The sequence below is a fragment of the Ascaphus truei genome, chromosome 2, assembly GCF_040206685.1.
Source record: "Ascaphus truei isolate aAscTru1 chromosome 2, aAscTru1.hap1, whole genome shotgun sequence".
NCBI classification, from domain to species: Eukaryota; Metazoa; Chordata; class Amphibia; order Anura; family Ascaphidae; genus Ascaphus; species Ascaphus truei.
In genome coordinates this window covers 455,823,362-455,846,091 of record NC_134484.1, presented here as the reverse complement: position 1 = coordinate 455,846,091, position 22,730 = coordinate 455,823,362, and the positions used below count along the sequence as shown (strand labels likewise).

The 22,730-nt window shown below is 41.0% G+C and overlaps 1 protein-coding gene across 14 annotated transcripts in view; it reads right to left on the bottom strand.

Annotated features, from left to right (window-relative positions):
- Nucleotides 1-22,730, bottom strand: part of LOC142487903 (vasoactive intestinal polypeptide receptor-like) — a 313,067-nt gene that overhangs the window by 14,106 nt on the left and 276,231 nt on the right. For all 14 annotated transcript variants that reach the window (XM_075587972.1, XM_075587977.1, XM_075587976.1 and 11 more), the window contains 4 exons: nucleotides 16,505-16,658; nucleotides 13,699-13,759; nucleotides 9,346-9,412; nucleotides 7,999-8,090 (listed from right to left, as the gene is read on the bottom strand). In XM_075587972.1, the coding sequence (XP_075444087.1) occupies nucleotides 7,999-8,090; nucleotides 9,346-9,412; nucleotides 13,699-13,759; nucleotides 16,505-16,658 (374 nt within the window). The remainder of the gene's footprint in view (nucleotides 1-7,998; nucleotides 8,091-9,345; nucleotides 9,413-13,698; nucleotides 13,760-16,504; nucleotides 16,659-22,730) is intronic.

The window sequence follows — 22,730 nt, the reverse complement described above, 5'->3', positions numbered from 1 at the left end:
TTGCCAGGTAACGCAAGAAGCTGGGTTTACCCAGCCCCTCATTAATACACCCCTCCCCTGTAGCTACTTGGCCAGCCCATTTATAAAAAAATATGACATGATGCCTTCGTCGCCATCCTGCTTATTAGGCAGGGGTCTTTCATTTAGGGTGTTACGTTTGACAGGTCACAATGGTTAGTACCTATCTGTGAGATCTGGCTGCAAATGCAATGAGGCGAGTCACCTACATTGATGTACAAGTTTTTTCTCACCTCTGAGGAACTTCTCCACAACAAAGCCTTTCAAGTAGCCTCCTTTGATTGTAAAATTACATATCAAAGAGGCCATTTGGCAAGCTTCCAAACCTATCCAAAGTTATAGTAAAAACAGCGATAACTCATAACTATATTTCCCATATATTAAATCAGATTAACAATATGTATGCAACCTGTGTTCACAAACACATACAGAGATATGGTTCTATGGGGTTTACATTATGACAAATACACAGTTAATCCCTCTCTCCATGTTAATACATAACATAGCAATTAATTCTGCTGAAGTGGGGGAATGCAGATCAACATATACACAGATCCCATTAACCCCTCATATCCATATCATGATAACAGGATATATACAATAACACACAGTACTGCTGGGGAAATACATCTAAGACCTGGGGCAATTTGGCTGAAGCGGGGAAATGCAGATCCACGTATACAAAATATGGTTAACACTTTCCCTCCCAACATGATTTATACACACATAGTAATATAACACAGACTGCTGTGGAAATACATCTCAGACCTGGGGCAATTCTACTGAAGCAGGGGGATGCAGATCAACATATACACAGATCCCATTAACCCCTCATACCCCGATCATGACACCTCCCCTCCTCAAACGGTGCCCACTAGGCAGATACCTCAGTCTGGGCCATGGCAGCTTTTGAGGATTCACATTCATAGGGGTTCTTTTGCCGCGCAACGCCATTAACAGGGCTATGCCCTCTGCTCCTCTTAGGGTGGATGGTAAAGTCTGAGTCTTGCAGAGGCCAGCCCCACCTCGGCAGGATGGCATTTCCCCAGGTGGCATAAGCCACTACTCTGTGCACTAGGGTGCACTTCACATACACCCCAGGGAGTTCACTGGCCAGGGCCAGCTTCTGGGTTTGGGAGCACCCTCCCCAGGCAGGAAACCAGACAGGCAGCACAGACCGTCGCCCCTGAGTCAAGTCAGTCAAAATAGGAGTCACAATCCTAGCTAGTAGGGACCCCCTCTGCGCTTGCCCTGTGGCTGCCTGTAAATCCTTGGGCTGACTGCATCCAGCCCCTTCCTGCAGGTCTATCCCTACATACCTCAACATCTCCTTCACTATGCTGCCCTCTCCTGCAAATACCTCTGGCTGATCTGAGAACAGAACCCTATGCTGTTCTACCCTATCCCCGGCTACTGCTCCTGGCTGCCTACCCACCTACAGCCGTACTTCACTCAGCCCCCCTCTAGGCAATTCTAACCTAGCCAAGGGAACTACCTGTCCATGCACCTCTCCCTGACCCAGCTTCCCCATCACCAGGAACGAGACCAGGGATACCTGTACACAAGCACCCGCCTTACCCCCTGGCCAGCAGGCATCACTGAAGTGGCAGAATTCTGCTACCGCCCCTGATGCCTCCAACTCAGAGCAAGGCTGCAACAGCTGGGCTCTAGTCTGAGAGACCCCTGACGCTCAGCCAGGGCAATGGGGAAGGCTAACTGCTCTAACTGTTGCCTCACCTCCCCAGCTACCACTAGCTCTCCTCTACCAGTCTGGATTCTGTCTAACCTGGTAGATTCTGGCTCCCTCATCCAGAGCCCGTGGTGCCACAACCAGTGGCCTGACCCCTCACTTTCCCAAGACGCGGATGCCCGCAGTCTCATACCTTCTAAGCTGGGGTCAGCTCGCACCGCATCCCTAAAGTCTGCTCCTAACACTATCCCCCCACCTTTAGTCTCTAAGTCAGGGGGAACAGGAACAGGTAAAGGGAACAATAAGTCAGTATCAGTTTGCGACTTTGTCTGGCTTACCTGTCTGGTCTCAGCAGAGGCCACTGGAACCATTGGTCCCAAATGCAGGGGGACAGAGGTTGATTCTGCTGTGATTCCTGATGACAGGCTCTTAGGAATCGCCGCAACAGCAGGCAATTCCGCAGCAAACATACAGATCACAGGCTCCAGGTTATTGCTAAGTCGCACCTCAGCCAGTTACCCTGGACAAAACCCCCACCTCCCTCATGCCATGATTGGCACCCCCATCCAAAATGATCTGGGCACCCTGGAATGACCGAAGCCCTCCATCAGGCATGGTTCTTTGCACCCGGATGCCCGGAAGCAAATCTTCTGGCTGCACCAGAATAACAGCAGCACCCAAATCGGCAAGAAGGGAGCTTGCCAGGTCACCAAAGGTAACCCTCCGTGGGTGCCTGCTCAGGACATCAGCAGACTGCATCTCGACGGATACACTTGGACATCCTCTGCTCACTGCGGCTGGCACGGGGGAGACTAGGGCAGGTTGTTCGTGGGACATCCCTCTGGGGGTTGTTTCCACCGCTGAGCTTGCATCCTCTGTGGGGGTTAGCCAGGCACGGGCACCTGACCCCTTAGCAGCTTGTGAACGTTGCCCCTGATGGGGTCCCCCAGACCACTCACGGTCCGGGCAATGTGGCCGGATGTGTCCCACCTTGTGGCAATGATGGCACAATATCTCAAAATTGAACTCCACCGTATAGGGCGTGTTGCTGCCCACTGTATGTTTGGGAGTCCACTAAGGTGCAGACTGGTCTGCCCTAGCTGGAATGGCTGCCTCTCTGGGGACTGCTGTGTTGCTTACCAAGGCTCTGCTGGTTACACACTCCTCTGCCAGTCTCTCCTGCTTGAACTACTCTGCAACAAGAGGTGGGTGGGAGGCTTTTCCCACCAGCCGGTCCAGTATCTTGATACGCTGTGCTGGAGTGGCCTTCACCAGGGCCAGCAGCTGGAGACGTTCTGCGTGCGTAGCTGCCTCTCCCAATACAGCCAGGAAAGCTAGGAGCTCAGGGATGGCAAGTCCGGCAATTGTAACAGCCAGTCTCTCTGCCTTCATTGATGTCAAGCGACCAATATTCAGGTGGTCCCCCTTCACTAACGATGGGGTCATCCGGGCTTTGTGAGCCAATATGTCCAGCTCAAACTGTTCTTTGCTCTTGTGTCCCGCCGGCAGTCCATAAGTGTCACATCGCTCCACTACCTGGATTCTAGTCCAAGCATGGTACTGCTCAGCCCGATCACGCATGATGGGATGAAGGGCTCAAGGGTGAGTACAGGGAAACAGTGTAATATTTCTTGTTATATCTTGCAAAACGTATTTGTCTGAGATCACTAGTCATAGGAGCTCGCAGTCTACGCGGCTACCACTGTGTTGCAGAGTCTCACATTAAACTGCAAACACAGGTTCAATCTGTATCCCACCGCTACCACCAATTAATATATATGCTTGTCACGAGAGAACAGCACATATATACAATAACTGGGCCAGATTGAACAAGACTAGGATATAGTAAACTGAATGAGTTTATTTCCTATGAGCAGAACAGACAATACATCAAGCAAATAACATTACAGAAATATTTACACTTACTGGGGTTGGACAAGGAGATATTCAGCCGAATAGTAGCTCCTTAGTTGTTATAGGTCACGACAAGCACGCCAAGCACAGGAATAAGGGGTGCAACCAACTATATAGATGCAGGCCTCCCACTCCTAACATGGCAGTTCAGTTATAGGTGATCAATTACCTTGTCCCAATCACAGGTTGCCAGGTAACACAAAAAGCTGGGTTTACCCAGCCCCTCATTAATACACCCCTCCCCTGTAGCTACTTGGCCAGCCCATTTATAAAAAAAATATGACATGATGCCTTTGTTGCCATCCTGTCTAGCAAAAATGCTTATTGGGCAGGGGTCTTTCATGTAGGGTGTTATGTTTGAAAGGTCACAATGGTTAGTACCCATCTGTGAGATCTGGCTGCATATGCAATGAGGTGAGTCACCTACATTGATGTACAAGTTTTTTCTCACCTCTGAGGAACTTCTCCACAACAAAGCCTTTCAAGTAGCCTCCTTTGATTGTACAATTACATATCAAAGAGGCCATTTGGCAAGCTTCCAAACCTATCCAAAGTTATAGTAAAAACAGCGATAACTCATAACTATATTTCCCATATATTAAATCAGATTAACAATATGTATGCAACCTGTGTTCACAAACACATACAGAGATATGGTTCTATGGGGTTTACATTATGACAAATACACAGTTAACCCCTCTCTCCATGTTAATACATAACATAGCAATTAATTCTGCTGAAGTGGGGGAATGCAGATCAACATATACACAGATCCCATTAACCCCTCATATCCATATCATGATAACAGGATATATACAATAACACACAGTACTGCTGGGGAAATACATCTAAGACCTGGGACATTTTGGCTGAAGCGGGGAAATGCAGATCCACATATACACAATATGGTTAACCCTTTCCCTCCCGACATGATTTATACACACATAGTAATATAACACAGACTGCTGGGGAAATACATCTCAGACCTGGGGCAATTCTGCTGAAGCAGGGTGATGCAGATCAAAATATACACAGATCCCATTAACCCCTCATACCCCGATCATGACACAAACACAGAAAGAACTAGGAATGAAAAGCCAAACAAACACAGACACACACACAACACAGGAGAACACAGACATAATTCCTCACCTCCCTCTGTTCAAAGCCCTCTCCTGCCCATGCTGCTTCCTTCTCTGCTTGGCCCATGCCTAGGTACATACTCCTTACACCTCCCCATGATTGGTTGCATTACCCAGCAGTAGCTAATCAGGATTTCAGAATCTATAGAGCCCCCTAGAAACTCCCTGGCTTTCCCCATGCTCTTGGAGAATGGGGAAATCCTGCTGCACCCTTGTTATTCTCCCACGGATTGCAAGGATAGAGCTGAACCCCTGCGAGAGGTTCCCGACTCCAGTCCTCAAGCACTACTAACAGTGCAGTTCTAAGTATGCCCCTGCTTGAGCACAGGTGGTTCAGTAAAAAAATGATTGGGCCACCTGTGCTAATGAGAGGATATCCTTAAACCTGCACTGTAAGTGGCCCTTTAGGACTGGAGTTGGGAACCACTGCTCTATGCAATAGAGTGACGTTAGGCCGATGCTAATGAGATATGCAATGGCCGTTGTTTTTGCATATACAGTACTTAGTTTGGGGATATGTCTTAACTTCAGGAAACATAAATTAATTTCTGTAATGTGATGTTATGAGCCCCTATGTAACAGTGTTCTATGGATTTGGCCTCCTGTGTCTCTCTTAAGATCTAGTTCAGGATCTGGAACAGTGGTGCAAATTTTGGTGAAAGAAAATAATCAATGTGATTTTTTTTTTCTTCATATTTGTGCATTTTATTAACGAAAAAAATTATATGCAAAATTGGGTTACTGAGGAAAAAATTGAGTGAAATCCTTCTTCTATTTCATATTATTTTATGTGTGCGTTGTAATCTTAAATGTAAGTTTAGGGGCCCAGTCATTAGGCTGTAAAAATTGCGTTTTAATTTAAAAAAAAAAAAAAAAAATTTGTACCAAAACATATCTCGCTGTATTCATTCGCAGGTGCTTGCATGAGAAAATAATGCAAATAATGCATTTTAGGTCATGATTTGGTTTCAGTTGTGCAAATCCACGCCAGATGCAAATTTTGTATACGGGTGAAGAAATTGCACAAAAATAGATAGCACGGTATGCACATGCTAGTATTTTCAACTGAATCCTACTTGGGGTCATATATATATATATATACAGTTGAACATATCAAAGTTATATATATATATATAACTTTGATATGTTCAACTGTTACAGGGTTGCTAAGCAACAACCGGAATGCCTCCTCTAGGAGAGAAACAAGGAGGAGAGAAGACAGAGATAAAGAGAGACAGCAAGGAAAGAAGGAGACAGATGAGATGAGAAGGAGAGAAGGGGGTGTAGTGTGCACAGAGAGGAGCAGACATACAGTAGTAGGGCAGGGAATGCAAAGAGAGGGGAAGAGAGTGCAAAGCGGAGCAGGGCATGATGGAAGAGAGAGTAAGGTGGAGAGGGGAGGATAGACAGCATGGAGGGGAGGAGACAGATGAGATGAGTAGGAGATGAGGGAGTGTAGTGTGTACAGAGAGGAGCAGACATAGTAAGGCTGGGAGTGCAAAGAGAGGGGAGCAGAGAATGCAAAGAGGAGCAGGGTATGATGAAGGTGAGAGTAAGGTGGGGAAGAGGGGACAAGAGACAGCAAGGCATTACTGCGAGGGGTGAAAACAGAGAGTAATGTTTAATTAATAACCTTTAAGATCTGCTAGATCGGCCTATGTTATGCAAATACTTGTGGTCTTTAAATTGTACCTCTTTAAAACGTTCTTAAACATTTTACTACTTAGGAGTTTATTACTTAAACTTCTTAGATACACATGACATTTTATGTATTAAGTATGTAAAAACAACGCTCTCCAACATTCTGATCATATACCACAATTCTGAAACTGGAATGGGGTTTTGCAAATTACATTAAATGAAATTACGTGCACTGAGGCAAAAAAAAACATCTATGCATCTTTATAACTGTAAAAAGAGCTAATGAGAATTGATTTGCCAAATATTTTCTAGTAGAAAACCCATGGTGGAGTGCACAAAGGACACTTATCGCATGGCTTGTTTCCTCTCTCATTGCACGAAATGCCATTGGAAATATGCCCAGCGGGAGCACTCCATGCCCTATTAAAAAAAGCTATATTCAGAGATCTTTAACTACCAGATATAGTCTTACACGCAATGCAATCGCGTTGTGTCAATTAAGAAGCATGCAGACTACTAAGCAAATGACAAAAGATGGTCAGTAAGAAGTACTATCATTTCTAGAACAAATGTTGCCCTGGTACGTACAAATAAAAAAATACAGTTCTGCATAGAATGACCATGGCATTTCCATCATAGTCTTGCCAGCTATTTTCACACAATGTTTAGCTACAATGTTTCATAGGGTAGGGACAAACAATCCCATTTTTAAAGACTACTAAACCATCAAAATAATTTCAAATGTTTTTCTTGTGTGACTGTGGAAGTAGTTTGTCTGGGTCCATAAATCTATCTGTAGTGAGTGGTTTTCAAAGTGGTTGTGAGAACACCGGAACTGCTGGGAGACACAAACTGTTACACACATTGTTATGAAGCCTGTTTGTAATCAGGGTGGAGAATAGCGAGTTTCCTGGATCTAAAGTAATTCTGCAGGATTATATGTTAACCAGACGAACTGGCATGACACTGTTCCGTATAAACAGGTCGAGTTGATATAAGCAATAGTTGTTGATTGAACGTAGGTATGGAGCAGTTTTATATTATATGCCTTGAAAATACATTTTCCTATACTGTAATGATTGATCCCTATTGTTGATTGTATAGATAGTAATGGGAAAACTATTGATATTAGTGGGAACAGCAAATGTAATTAGTCAAAAATGATAAAGTAAACCTCTCTGCCTTAGTTAATAAAAGTAGTGACTAGTGTTTTCATCAGATTAAATAAACATGTAAACCCATTAAATGTATTTAAAGATTAAGGGGCCTAATAAACTCTAATGTTGTCAATGCACAACGGCCCCCAAATCTAGAATATAATCTAATGAGGTAAAAAAAATCTAGTGTTTTCGCCATATTCATTAAGAATTATATGGAAATGTATATTTATACAGAGCTGCAATTTAAAAACAATTCAGAAATTCAAATATCTCAAACCCCATTTAATATTTGCGACTACGTGTACATGACAATATATATTCATTCACAAAATAACTCAAAATACTTCACATATGGTATATTTGGCAGGTACTGTATATTCCCTCTATTAAAATAAATAAAGTGGGAAACACAAGTGAGAATTGGGACACTCACGTATATTGGCTCTGTTCATTTCTTCCGACGTCTGGGGAGTGTAACTTTTGAACTAAAATGCGCATGATGCAGATGAAAAGAATAAAATTCGCCTAGGGTAGAAATGAGATAGAACAACACTGTTATGAAATGCGGTGAAGAGAACCCCATCAATATGCATCCTACTGCAGAAAGAAAAGTATACTGAAGAAAACATTGGCAATCAGTGCAAACCTAGTCCGTCTTTTACTCTCTTGCTTTTTCTGCCCGTTGACATTAACTCATGTTTTCTGTGTATGGTATAGCGAGACAGGATGGCAGCCATCTTGGGCCTGACATCAGCCTGCTTGGGACTTTGTGTCATACATCCCAAGTATGATGATGTCAAACCCATAGAATACAGCTATGCATGACGTACGTAGCGGTGCCAGACCACGGACTGACGACATGGCAGCAAGATTCCGGTCTATCAAGAACTGTTAAGTAGGTAGTACCAGAGATATCCAAAACAAATCTATATTTGCACACGTACAATCAACCACATTAAATTACCTTTTACAGCCTATGGAATCGAAGTCATGTTGATAACCAAATGTATGAAAGTTCTTCAATTTTGTTCCAATGAAAGAATATACAATAGTTTCCTTAATGCAATTTTTCAGATTAAATAATGAAATGTGTTTATGGATAAACCTCCCGGACACTTCATATGGTACAAAGATGGAGTACGTTTTTATGAAATGTTTAATAGACTTCATAAGGTTAACATGCATGGAACTTAACCACGGAGGGGGAAACAGGCACAATCCATGCGAGTTTAAACACCAGAAAGTAATATAACTGTATTCTACTTCTGAACAACATCACTACAATATTACTAAGAGATTGCAAACAAGACACATACAGTATTATACCCTGTTATCATCTGTTCATCCAGAAACACTTCCCTAATTCCTCTTAATGATTCATATAACTATTCCCCAAATCATTGACTGATAAAAGTGACACTAAATAAATTGATAAATTGATGTGAAAGGGCCAATGAAATAGTCAGTGATGATTACTAATGGCTATTAAAGTTTGCTGGGAAATTAATAAAAAGTGTTGCGCTTGGTACATATTGTAGCCCACCGCAGGTTTTGTTTCTGAATGTTGTTTGTGTAGGAACCTCATATGCTCATTCTAGTAACACTGGAGCAGGTTATAGCTAACACATTGGTTTTTAGTGATTTGGATGTGGTAGTGATAAGATTTTGGTAGTGCTTCATACAATAAATAAGGATGATTTTTTTGCTGCTCTGACCTTCCACGGCAGTAGATTAAATCTAAGAAATAAAGTCATCCATTACAGGTTGACAGATACTTTACCAAAATGGAAACCAAAATAGGAGCTTTGATGATCCACCAGAAATGGGCGTTAATTATGTCCCAACACCTGTGAATAGATCATAAATGTTAAAGATCAGTAAACCATTTAAAAATATGACACAAGTGCAATAGAAATAACTAGCAACGCTTGCACACATGTACAGGATGTTACTCTAGCTAAGTGATACGCAGGTGATAAAAGTCTGGATTAGGTACCTGTTTAAAATTGTAAGCTTTAAATTAATTTATACGTTTTACGAAGAGGGAAGAGACTAAAATGAAGTCTGAAACATTCAAACATCTGATAATTCTCCTGGAAAGTGCTTGTGAGGGTCTTTCCACGTGGATGTGCTGTATAACATAACCAGGTAGCAAAAAGGCTGCAGGAGGGAGAGCGTGACACATGGACACTTGGGAATTATATCAATATAGGTGCGCAAATACCATCATGCCACTTTTTTATAATGTAGAAAAGGAGTGGAATGGCGTAATTAGACAACTACTAATTGGCAGATCAATATACTGATGTACAGGTATAGTAAGACTTAACCTCTCACTGAGCCACGGCAATTAAAGCAAAATGTGTTGCGGCTCTGGGGAAGGTCAAAGCCGCAGGCAGTTGCATGGGGTTCAATCTCCTCTCTCAACCCCCCCACCCCCACAATGCTATCTGTATCCGCTGCAAGTGCTGTGGTTACATTCCCTCTGATTTATCCAGCAGCAGGGGGGTTACTGTATACGGTATATCTGTATACTGTGCTGTATTCTGTAAAGTAGTTCAGTCTTCACGAGTAACCAATAGATCAGATTTTCAGGGAAGCACATATGCAAGCAAGTCTTAGTGATAATTATAACAAGGTATTAATGAGAGATATTTAAAACACAAATTGGCTAATTGGTTGTTATTGGGGATCGAATTTTAACAGCCCTGGCATAAAGAATTTGATTTCTCAGACCCTGAGTCCTAGAAGCCTTAGATCTGCGATTATTGATGAATAAATATAATATAAATTTGAAAGCAGGATTTACCAAGTTCTATATGTACTTGTATATGTATATAGATATATACACAGTACAAAAACCCCACAAAAATACACACATATACACACTATATATCAGCAGTAGCCCTTGTCAATCCATTGTTGGAGGACGGCCTCCCCAAAGATTTTGCAGGTACTCCACTTTAGAGATTACAAGCCTCTCTTCTCCACTTTGTTCCAAAAAAAATTCTAATTTCATCCTCCGATTTTACTTTTGGTCATCGTCTTAGTCTTTTAATCTGTCTTGGAATCCAGTCGACTACCATCTTTGTCCAACGATAATCATTTCTTCTTGTGATATGTCTGGCAAACTGGCACATTAACTTATGATGATGCCACAGACTTTTGTTTGGTTTCGAACCCATTCATTCTTTTTCCTGTCTCTCCGGGTAATACCCAGTATACTGTACATCTCACCATACTTCTTTGCATTGTCTGAAGTTTTTGCATTATCTTCTCATTTCGGGTCCACATTTCACATCCATACCTGGGCACTGGCAGAATACACTGGTAGAAAAGTTTGCTCTGTGGAAGGTTCTCTTGAAATATTGTTTCTCCGAAATGTTGGTATGTATTTGTGATGGGAATTTTCCTGTTCTTTAAACAGCATGTAAAGAGTTTTTCAAGGATTTTTTCTACTCCTTCCCCAGCTTCTTTTTATTATTTCTGTTACACATTAAAGACATTATGGTTGGTAAAAAAAAGTAACAACAACTCTCCACCTTACAACATATAGCAAATAAAAATATAATTTGGGAGCACATTCACATGTCTCAGAAAGGTCTTCAAGATTTCTGTTGTAATTCCATCTTGCCGGAGAGCCTACCCATACTTCATGGATGTTATTGCTTTTGCCACTTCTTCTGGAAGAACGCATGGTACATTATTGGTGGTTTCTTCTTGCTTGTCCTCTGCTGGATTATGCCCTGTGTCATCTATATTCTTGTACAATTTCATGTAGAAGCCCTCAACTCTCTTAATGACAAGTGCACTTATCATTGTTTATTGTTGATCCATCGTCTTGTTTAAGTGCAATGTTTTGCTTCTTCCCAACCACAAGTCATTGCTTCACCTTCTTTAAGGTTTTGTTATCTTCAACAGTTTTCTTCACCATATCACAGGTACATTTTCGTACATCTTCAATTACGGTATACGTTTGCAGATTATCTTGCACAGCTCTGCATATTCAATTCTTCTTCTTGCGTTTTAGGATTGTTTATTTTTTTGTCATTTCCTCATCAATTGTTTTGTCTCATTTTAGTATTTTGTTTTTGGTTAGCAATTCCTTCATTCTTTTTGTGTTTTCAACTACAATCTTTATAATTCTTCAAAATTGTTTGTTAAAATGTTCCCATGCATGTTGAGCAAGCTGAAGTGATTTTTCAGTTCTAGTTGACATTCTTCGTCTTCTTTTTAAAATATTTTCTTCTTTCTAACTGTGTATTCACATGTAATTTGCAGTGAATCTGTTGGTGATCACTCCTTATATCAAAACTGTTAAGGACTGTGCAGTCTTCAATCACGGGTTTCTTGTTAGTTGGGATATACTGTAGTCAATTTCCTGCTTGATTCCATTGGATCCATTCCCTGTCGATTTTCGATTTTGATTTTTCTTGAAGAATGAATTCATGATGCAGGAGGTTTCACAGTCTGCACATTCTACAAAATCGGCCCCAATGTTCTTTCTTGTTACCGAAATCATACTTACTAACTGATGCTTTGTCTTCCAGACAGGCATCGATCTTTGCATTCAAAGCTCACATAACGATTTTGAGTTGACAATTTCCTCTGTTGTTAATTTGGTTGATTTATTGTAGAAGTGTTCCACTTAATTGTCTATGTGACTTGATGAGCAGACTTAGATTTTTTGAAGCCTGTATCTTTTTTTTCAACTATATGACAATTCAGGCTGATCTTTCTGTTGATGTAGGTGTGTAGCGCACAGCATCCAGCAGAGAACAGGTCTGGCAAAAACTTTCTTTATTGGCAAGGCATTAAAAAGAGGGGCGCAACCCTTCAACGCGTTTCGTGCAAAGCACTTTGTCAAGAAGTGCCTCTACACGATATACAGCCACTTAAATACACAGTCTGTCAAATCTCGCGATATCTCGTGACGTCATCGGACCGCTACTATCCAATCAAAAGGACATTTACATAACATGTAAAGGTCATTTACATAGCAGCACGCATTGGAAGGGAGACTCTGGAGGTGAACAGACTGTGAGTACTCTTAAGGGGCTATCCCAATGAGGTGAAGGAGGGTGTCCTAGGACAACTTCCACAATCTTCAGGGCTTCCTGGTGCCCCCACCCCCATCATTATGGACTGAGTATACCAATGCACAATACCTTAATACCCAGTGTCTCCCTCCCTTCAGAAGCACACACACAGCACTTTGAGCACCATTGTTCTATTCTGATCTTTCTGTTGGCCTTTCATAAATTATTGTCTTAATTATGAATTCAATCACTGATTCCTCCATTATCTTTACCTCGGTAATAAAATAAGTGTCTGCTTTTGAACTCAATGAGGCTTTCATATTTTCTTCTAAACTTCGCCAAGGTCAAGAATTTATGATAAGCGGTTCCCCTCTGATGGACCCGGAGAGCATCCTGGACAGAGCCCGGAGGTTCTACGTAGACCTTTCCTCTCTGGAGTTCAGACAGCCGAATGGATACAAGGTCTTATGGGAGGGGATTCCCACGAGGGTGAAAGGGAGCGAGGGTGAAAGGGAGCGGCTTGAGTTACTATTGACTCTTAAAAACATGTAATCTTTGCAGGTGTGTCTTCCAGTTCTTGCAGTGCTGCTTCAATAGAGAGAGTCTGGCAGTTGTGGGTAGCCAGATTTAGGTTTGAATGACAGCTTTTGATTCACGTCCAGGGAATTTTAGCACCCTCAGCCTTCATACCTTCTTCCTGAACTGTATCAAACCCAGGGGCATTCCAGTCTCTGGAGAATGAGGGCCATTGCTTTTGGTGTTCCACATTTGGGGGTAGAGGCCTTACTTGCATTACCAGCCTCATTTGCATGTTGGCAAGCACCTTTCCAACTTTAGCAGGGCTATATTGTTCAAGCCTTCATAGTATGGTTAAACCTACAAGAAAAACTGCCACTATACATCTTCCTGAACACCTGTTGCCACCTTTATGCAGTGAGATAAGGATTTGAGGGAATATATATATATATATATATATATATATATATATATATATATATATATATAAAAATATATATATATATAAATAATATAACATAATAGCACGATAATCCAGATTTTTAGAATAAAATGGTACGTACGTTGGCTGTTCTTACCCATGATTGTCGTAATAAATCCTGGTTATAGTCCAAGCTGTGATAAATACTGTTGGTGCACCTATTGTTGGAGAAAATACATTGAAAGTATTAGAGTAACACCCATTTGTAACAAATATCATTATTAAACACCAATTATAATTTATACTGTAGCACAGTATAATATATAAACAAGTAGAAGTCATATATCTAATGTATTTGTTTACCCCTATAAACAATGAAAATAAACATAATTTAATCATATAGGGAAAAATGCAATAGCAATTTGCAAAGTAAAATTATCCAATAATTCTGTTTACACAGCACAGTGATACAGTATATTTTCAGAAATTCCATTTATGAGAATATGCAGAAGTCAAACATAAAACAAAAGACTAAAACTTAACCTGACTATAATAAACTATTATAGGGCAGTAAAAGTAACGTTAATGAATAGTTCCCGATTCCTCACATTTGTCCTGCTTACTTATTATACATACAATTCACCATAATTTGCACACACATTACAACTCTTTGATGGAAATAAAGGCATGCATATTTTAATGTCATTTTGCAGGTACTGTATATGGAAGAGTAATTTGTGTTTGTTTCACCTGGAATAGTAAACATGTACTGTAACTAATATTATAGGATAAAATTGTTCACTGAATTAATACACTGTGAAGAGTTAGTATCTCTTGACTCGGTTCCTTTGTTACTCTACTGGTTTCCAGATTATTCATAACCTCCTCAGAAAACAGGAAAAGGTCACCGTTCATGGACTCAGGCCTACTGTACTCTCACTAACCTTCTTCTATCATCTTTCAGTGGACCAAGTCCAGACCCAGGGGCCATCTTGGTCAGGCCAAAACAGTGAGTTTTTTTATATATATGTTTATTTTGCATTAATGGGGAGAGGGGGCGGGGTGGAGAATACACTGTAGATAAATATGAGGGTCTTATAAGTAAATGGGATGCAGAAAGGAGATCAAGGAGAACCTTTAAGAAATAGAATGTAGGCCCCAACACAACTGCATATCCCTGTGAACATGGCCACTCTCTCTCCAAAATTAAAATGTGAGATTCTAGTTTTCACATACAGTACAATTTTCTCCACAATGCAGCCCTTCCATACATCTCAGAAGTCACCTTGAAATACTCCACTGCACGCCCTCTTTACTGTGCCCATGATCTCTTCCTCTCATCTATCCTTTAAATTCCTCCCACGTTGCCTTCAAAACTTCTCCCGGGCTGTGGTGCACTTATGTATTTCCCTAACCTGCATTACTAGACTCAGCCCACCCTTCACATATTTAAACTTGACCTGAAAGATCACTCCTTTGAGAAATCTTCATCATCCACCTAAAATCCTCAAGCTTCAAATAACCTGATGTTAATGTGTGAGAGTGACATATTCTATTAGAGTCCCAAGTATATATATATACTCCAATGCACAGCCGGCACACCATTTGCAAGTAAATAAGTTATACGTTTTGGTGCTTATCCCATAAAGCAATAACAGACCATACGATACCGGTTGCAACACGACATCAAGGGACAGCACGCAGGTAAGTAGATCATACATTTTCTATAATTGATAGAAGACACAAAAACCGATGTTTCAGTCCCCCAGTGGGACCTTTCTCAAGGTGGTGTGTCTTCTATCAATTATAGAAAATGTATGATCTACTTACGTGCGTGCTGTCCCTTGATGTCGTGTTGCAACCGTATCATATGGGATAGATAGATAGGTAGATAGATAGATAGATAGATAGACAGACAGACAGACAGACAGACAGACAGATATCCCCCGAAACCGCCCTTTAAAATACATGTACAGACACCAGTGCTCACAAAATAGCACAGCTAGGATATATGCTAATAGGGTATGCAAAGTATATTTTAATGACTCCTATTAGCATATATCCCAAGTATATCAGGTGTTCTTTGTTGTCTGAATGGAGGTTTCAGGGAATATATATAGCACTTGGGACACTCTCTCGCTTCCTTTATGTATGACCTAAATAACATCAGGATCAATCCCTGTGCTAACCTGAACGGCCTTTAGTGGATGCTAGGGGGAACACCGCTTTCGCATATCATTAGCACTAATGACCAGAACAAAAATAACCATTCATTATTTAAGGAGTAGCACTGGGCTAACATTATTTTATTTACTTTAGTTCATAGGCGTTATGATTAACCTTACATTCATTTAGGTTAACGTTGGGTTAAATAGCCTAATGGAGCTTAGTGCATCTGGCCTTCAGAGGCCTTCCTGCAATAGAGAAATAACTATATTGACTAAGGACCTTTGACTATTGTGTTTATCTGACATATAAATTTGATTGAATCAAAATTGGAGTTTGCACTGCTTTGACAAGCTATTTTGCTATTGTTTACATGACTGAAAAATAAAATCCAAAATCTTGAGGAAAAAGAGATGTACCGTATTTGCAACTTGCATCTATTTCTGCCAATATATCAAAGTATTTTGCTTCCATATTTCTGTATGTGGAATTAGCTGATACACCTATTTTAATGGGATGTATCAATTCCGTGTATATGTTGCACCACGATTTCCCCTTTTTTAACTCCAAAAACTTTGGCAGGTCTGACGTAGCATAAACGTATCTGTTTAACCATTTGAACCATATGTAAAAATGGAAATTAAATGTAAACAAGGGAAAAAATGGACCACACAGACACACACTTTTCTTTGTGCTGACGCAGAACAAAGTATTACTCTGACACCGGGGATTTACTATGTGGAACTGGACTGCTTTCCCATATACCTTTTTTAATATGCAAACAAGCAAATGCTTACCCCAGCCAATCAAGATATACCACCAGAAATACTTCCTCTCCGAAAAAAAGGAGACAACCAGCAGGGTGTGCAGGTACAAGCCTTCCACCAGCAGCCAGAAAAAGTTAGCCATGATGCAGTATTGAAAGAACACCATTGCTGCTTTGCACCCAACCTAAAAGAAAAACAAAGAAAGAGATCATCCATTAATGGATCACATCATTTTATAATGACTGTAATATTACCGTACGCTGGGGGAACTGTACATTTAGACCAATGTGCCAATAGCAGTATGTTAGAAATCTGTTTATTATATTAATATGTATCAATGAGAACTTATACCAAGACAATTGAATGGGAATATGTTGTAAGGCAGGGGGGCGGGAGATTTTGAAGGGTGGGCGCGGGCGGTTGCAGGGGCCCCGCGCTCTTCACCACGGCATTTTAATGAAATACCGGGGGATCGCATGAGGTCCCTGCAACACTTCACTTACCGGGATTCAGCCGGGTGTGACGTGTTGCCATGGCAACGCTGCATCAAATGACACAGCGGGGCCATGTGATATGACGTCACATGCGTCAAATGATGCCATGTGACCCGCAGCATCATTTGACATGGATTCTAGGTTGGGAGGGGCACGACAGCGGGACAAGGAAGACAGGGGGGCGCAGCTGGAAAAGTTTGTGCTCCCCTGTTGTAAGGTTTAGAAATCATATATAAGCCAAGAGAGATGAGTGTTAAGTTAAGGTTTAATGCATAACAGATGTTGGAGGTTGGCTTAGGGATAATATTTCAGGCCTGCAGCAGTCTGAAGTTGCTAAAGTTCTTTGTTACAGAAAACCACGAGAAGAAAGGAGGATGAGTTAGTGATCAATAAATACAGTTGTATCTTGATCGGCTCTCTCTCTTCCTAAGACCATTCTCTGCAAGTAACATCTAAGCTGTATATGAGAGACAAAAGTTTCACTCTGTCTTTCTATCATTACTATCTGAGAGAGAGCACGTTATCATAATTGATTGAGCTTCCATCTGTAAGTAATGCTATAAGAATAAACAACTGTATAACTTCGTCTGCTGAACAACAATCTTCTGAAGAATCTTTATGACCAAGGAATAAGGTGATATTATTCTAACACAGTAGTAATTAGCCTTTGACTTTTAAACTCAGTTTCTTCTGAGCCTACATTTCCTCTTACATGAAAAAAAACTTTACGTCTGTTTGATGGTCCAGCGTTTTCAGATTATTAAGAGTGAAAACTGATTGTGCACCATAGAAATAACTTAACCATCATTTGGTATAGAAAAAGCAAGGACTGTATGGCAATTATCAGTATCTTTAAGGAGACAACAAACAAATAAGAATATATGCTACAATGTTGGCAAGTAACATACACATGTACAACATTGTATCAAAGTGTGTACAATATACAATCAAGCCATTTTAAAATAACCAACTGAACCAATGTGCAGCACTGTCATACAATTATGTTATTATATGACTAGAAGTAGCCTTAGAAACATTATTCCTATGGATATCCATTATAACAAGTGTTTTGCTATTGGTTCTAAAAATGAAATCACGTTTTTTGTTTTGCTCGAACTTAGTTGTTTTTCATTTTATAATGACACAAACATTATTAGTAAAAACTAAAGATAAGCAGCATTTCCCACCCACCCATCCAACATGTTTAAACGTTAATTAAAAAAAAAGTTCACAGGTTTTTTCATTCGCAAACGAAGTATGTAAACTTGTTTTTTTTTTAATAATAAACCTCTCCGGTTTTGATTAAAATTTCGCTCAGATTTGAATGTTCTTAAGGTTGACTCCTCGCAGACCTTGGATTTCAGGTTTTGACCCTGCTCATCCTTAATTATTACTTTAATTTAAATGCCCAACTGATAGTAGTAATTAAGAGGTGACCTCAAATATTATTTGGATAACATTTTCCTTCACATGAAATGATTCTACTTGTTAGGCATGACGCACATCAGGTCTTTGAATATACATTTGCACCAGACATTCTAGAAACCTATTTAAAAAATAATCACGTTAATTGCTGCTGTAACAGTTGTGTGGTAGACAATTAGTTGAAATACTTGTATAGTAATTGTGTCGCAGAAGTTATATGTTTAGAAGATGCCCACCGAAATGAAATCTTTCCCTGTCTCAACACAATGGACTTTTAGTACATGCAAGTTGAAAATCTGCAGTGCTACTTCTCTATTATTTCTTCACATTTATCCTGTGGTCACATATCACTACACACGTAACTCCTCTCACTGCTGCACTGTGTATTTTTTTGGGTACCATGCTTATTCTCTTCTCCTCCCATTGCTTTAACCCCATGAGCGCTGGATCGGTCTCTGTACCTGACTGCCAGGGACCCTCTGGCACAGGCGATCACGTGATCGTTTTCAATAGCAGTCAAGTGACCGCGGTTGCAATTTTAGGGGGAAATGGACAAGGAGTCTTCCTCCATTTCCCCTACTGGACAGATCGTGCCCCGCGCTCCATGGGAAACACAGAATGCGATCGAAGTAGAATAAAATAGACCCTCTGGGAATGACATAAGGGTTTGGCACGCCAGACCCTATGACATAGTGACTACGTCTTGGGACACTGAAAGGGTTAAGCCAATGAGGAAAAAGTGTTTGATATATGTCCATGCTGTTACTTTTCTTCCTTTGTAACATTGCACATCTGCCCATTCATCTGTTTCTTCGATTACTATAACACAGCCCTCTCACTTCTTAAACCTATTTCACGAATCTCTCCACTCAATACTGGTCCAAGTAACTTCACTTTCCATTTTCAAAGGCCAGCTGAAAATGACCTTCTTAAAAGAAGCATCTTAAAAGGTCTAGGGCTACTGTACTATACTGCCGTGTCCAGAGGCACTTGAACTCCCTGACCCCACTTTTAATAAATTAACTTTTACTTCTACTGTGTCTGTAAGTCTTCCAATATACTACTTCAATTATAAACTCTTTGTGGCAGGACTCCCTTTGTCTGACGTTGTCATCGACTTGCTGCTCTTATCGCCATTGTTTGCACTTTATTTTCCCTGTTTTGTAATTTAGTAAAGCGCTGCATATACTGTTGGCTCTGGTTCTAGGGCAACAACCTATTTTGTCCACTGGCCAAGAATACTTGCCTGATCGACATAAAATGGTCACGGACACGGGCTTAGCTAATAAAAAGCGTCAACATCATTTGGAGACTTTCTACTCATGACCCTGTAGCCTTCTTTGTAGTGATGTGCCAAAACTGGCACACAAAACTACAAACATCTCGGGAACCTGGCCGTCTCCTTAGGTCAAAGAAACACAGTGTCACGAGGGAGACTCCAGGAGCGGGAAAGACCTCAGTGGCCAGAACAGCAGGGAGCAGGCAAGACTTGTCAGGGACACAGGCAGACGGCAGATATTGTGGTCGGGGTCACAGGCAGAGGTCGGAAACAGGCGGCAGATGGCTTGGACGGGGTCCCAGCCAGAGGTCGGAGGCAGGTGGCAGATGGCTTGGAGGGGTCACAGCCAGAGGTCGAGGCAGGCGGCATATAGTGTGGTTGGGGTCACAAGCAGAGGTCGGCAGCAGGAAGGCAGGAGCAGGGCAGGGGAGCAGGAACAGGACTGGAACTCGGGAACAGGACTGGGACTCGGGAACAGAACAGGGACTCGGGAACAGAACAGGGACTTGGGAACAGGACGGGGACCCGGGAACAGGACGGGGACTCGGGAACAGGACTGGGACTCGGGAACAGGACTGGGACTCGGGAACAGGACTGGGACTCGGGAACAGGACTGGGACTCGGGAACAGAACTGGGACTAGCAAACAGGGAACAGACAAGGATAAGCCAGTAAATAAGCAAAGGCCTTTAATATGAAATCAGGACAAAATATAGAACAGGTCAGATCAGGTCAGGTCAGAAGCAGGAGTCAGGATCACAAATAAGAGGCAAGCAGGTGCAGGAAACAGGAAACTATAAAGCAGGCAGAGAAGAAGACAGGAGCACCCAGGAGGTGACAAACAGAGGAAAACCCAGGAGGTGACAAACAGAGGAAAACCCAGGTCAGACAGAAACAAACAGCAGCACACAAGGTGGACAGACAAGGAACTGTGAGAGAGGGAGATTTAGGAAACTATATAAGGGCTATTCCTGACACACAGATTAGCTCAGTAGGATCTGCTCGTCCAGGTAAATTAAGAAAAAAATTGAGGGTGGGGGGAATTACTGCTTTAATATCAAGATTTAATGGCCCTTCATTGGATGCTTAGTCCAAATATAGAATTGTAAACAGAAGAATGAAACAGGCCAAGTTTTCACATCTGATTGGGTAATTAAGTAAAAGAGCTTCTTCATATGTTCAGTTGTTGCTCACAGAAAATGCAGTTTGGAAAGGGATGCAGATTATGTCATGGTGATAATCCAATGATGTCAGATTCAGATGCACACATTTTGCCACAAGGACCAATTGGAATGAAAAATCCCTTGTGAAGTTTATACCAGTTAATTTGATTTTTTTTTTTAAATTAAGTTTGAGAGTTTCAAAATTCCTCTGCACAGGTACAAATTTGGTGCAAATGAATAATTGCAAATGTGTCCACAACATTGAAACTTTTGAATTATGAACACAGGAGAGAGACCACAAGGGAGTCGGTGCGTTAAAAAGGCCTTTTAGGATTGGCAACAGTTATGAACAATGTACAGCAGTAAATGTGTCACCTTAATGTATGAGGTAAATATGTCAACCTACAATATTCATGCAGAAATATCTAATTCATGTATACGGATGGCAGAAGGGCAATGTTGCTAAAAAAAGCATATGCACCAGAGAGGAGGAGTGATTCTGCTGGGAGAAAGATGTTATGTGTTGAGCTTTCAATTTGATGAACTCACAGTGACATACTGTATATGACATTGGGTAATCTGTTTCTCATAGTAAAAGGTGAACGCACGTTATACTGTAATGATCAGCTGCTGTGCTGCTGGCTCCTGTATTCAGCAACTGATGTGCAGGTCAGATAAGCGGCGTCTGAAAACTGTAATAAATTGCTTTTGGCTGATATTTTCAAAACACGGATCTTCTGAACCAACTACAGTAATTGTATAGTCTGGCATAAAGGTTTATCAGACATGGGTATCCATTACTCTCATTGCAGCTGCCAAGAGTTGTTGGGTACGATGCAATAAAGATTAAAGGTCGGTTTGTGAGGAGAAAGGCTGATCTACTGACTAAGTTCATAAAAATAGATTGTAAGGTGCATAATAAAAAAGAAACATGTGCTCGTGAAGATGCAGAGACATATTCCCTAAGTGCTGCTACTCCAGAACACATCTTTCGATGTCGATTGACAGCTTACAATCAACTAGCCCGCAGTCCCTCGTAGGACTAAAATGTGAACCAATGGCCGTAATATGATTAAAGGGCTAAAGCTAGGAGGTTGGTGAGTCTTTAAATCAGACACTTACTGTACAAGTATTTTTAAATAATAAAATACTTACAGGCTTATTCTAGATCAGTCAAATCGGCCAATCGAAAAATCCGAAATTTAAGTAAACGACAAATTTCATCCAAAGATGTCCCAATCGGCCGCTGTGGCTGATATTGAATAAGTCACTTAGTTGGCGAATATTTAAAGATGAAACTTAGAAGGTGGGAGCTGATTTCCTTTACCTCCTTTCTTCGAAGGGCTACCTTCATGATACCTAAAATAGCACAGACTAGATGAATACTGTCAAGAATAGAATAGTGTCGCTAGAATAACACATATCCACAAAGTTAATAATATGCAAAAAGAATGGCTGCTCTAGATCTCATTAGCGTAGGCTTAACCTCACGTTATTGTAGCATAATGCTGTGTTATCTTCCAATAATGTGATGTTAAGCATGTCTTGGTGTTGCTCCAATCCAGATCCTGGAAACGGTGTTCAACTCAAGTTGAGGAAGAGCGTCTAATTAAAACTTTGTGTACAGATAATGTATGCATTATTTCCATGATGGGTAAATAATGAATCTAATAAACAATAACAGAAGATACACATTTACAATATTAGAGGTTTATTAGTTGCGCACGATATATTTTGTTTATCATTGTCTTTGCTCACTATTGTTGCTGCACAATTAACCCCTGTTTATTTTATCTGCAACATCACATTAACCTTATAACACCATGGTGTGGAGCTTGGTTAATTGTAGGGAGAAAAGGGAGGAGAATTTTAACCTCTTGTTTTCAGAGGAGGTTT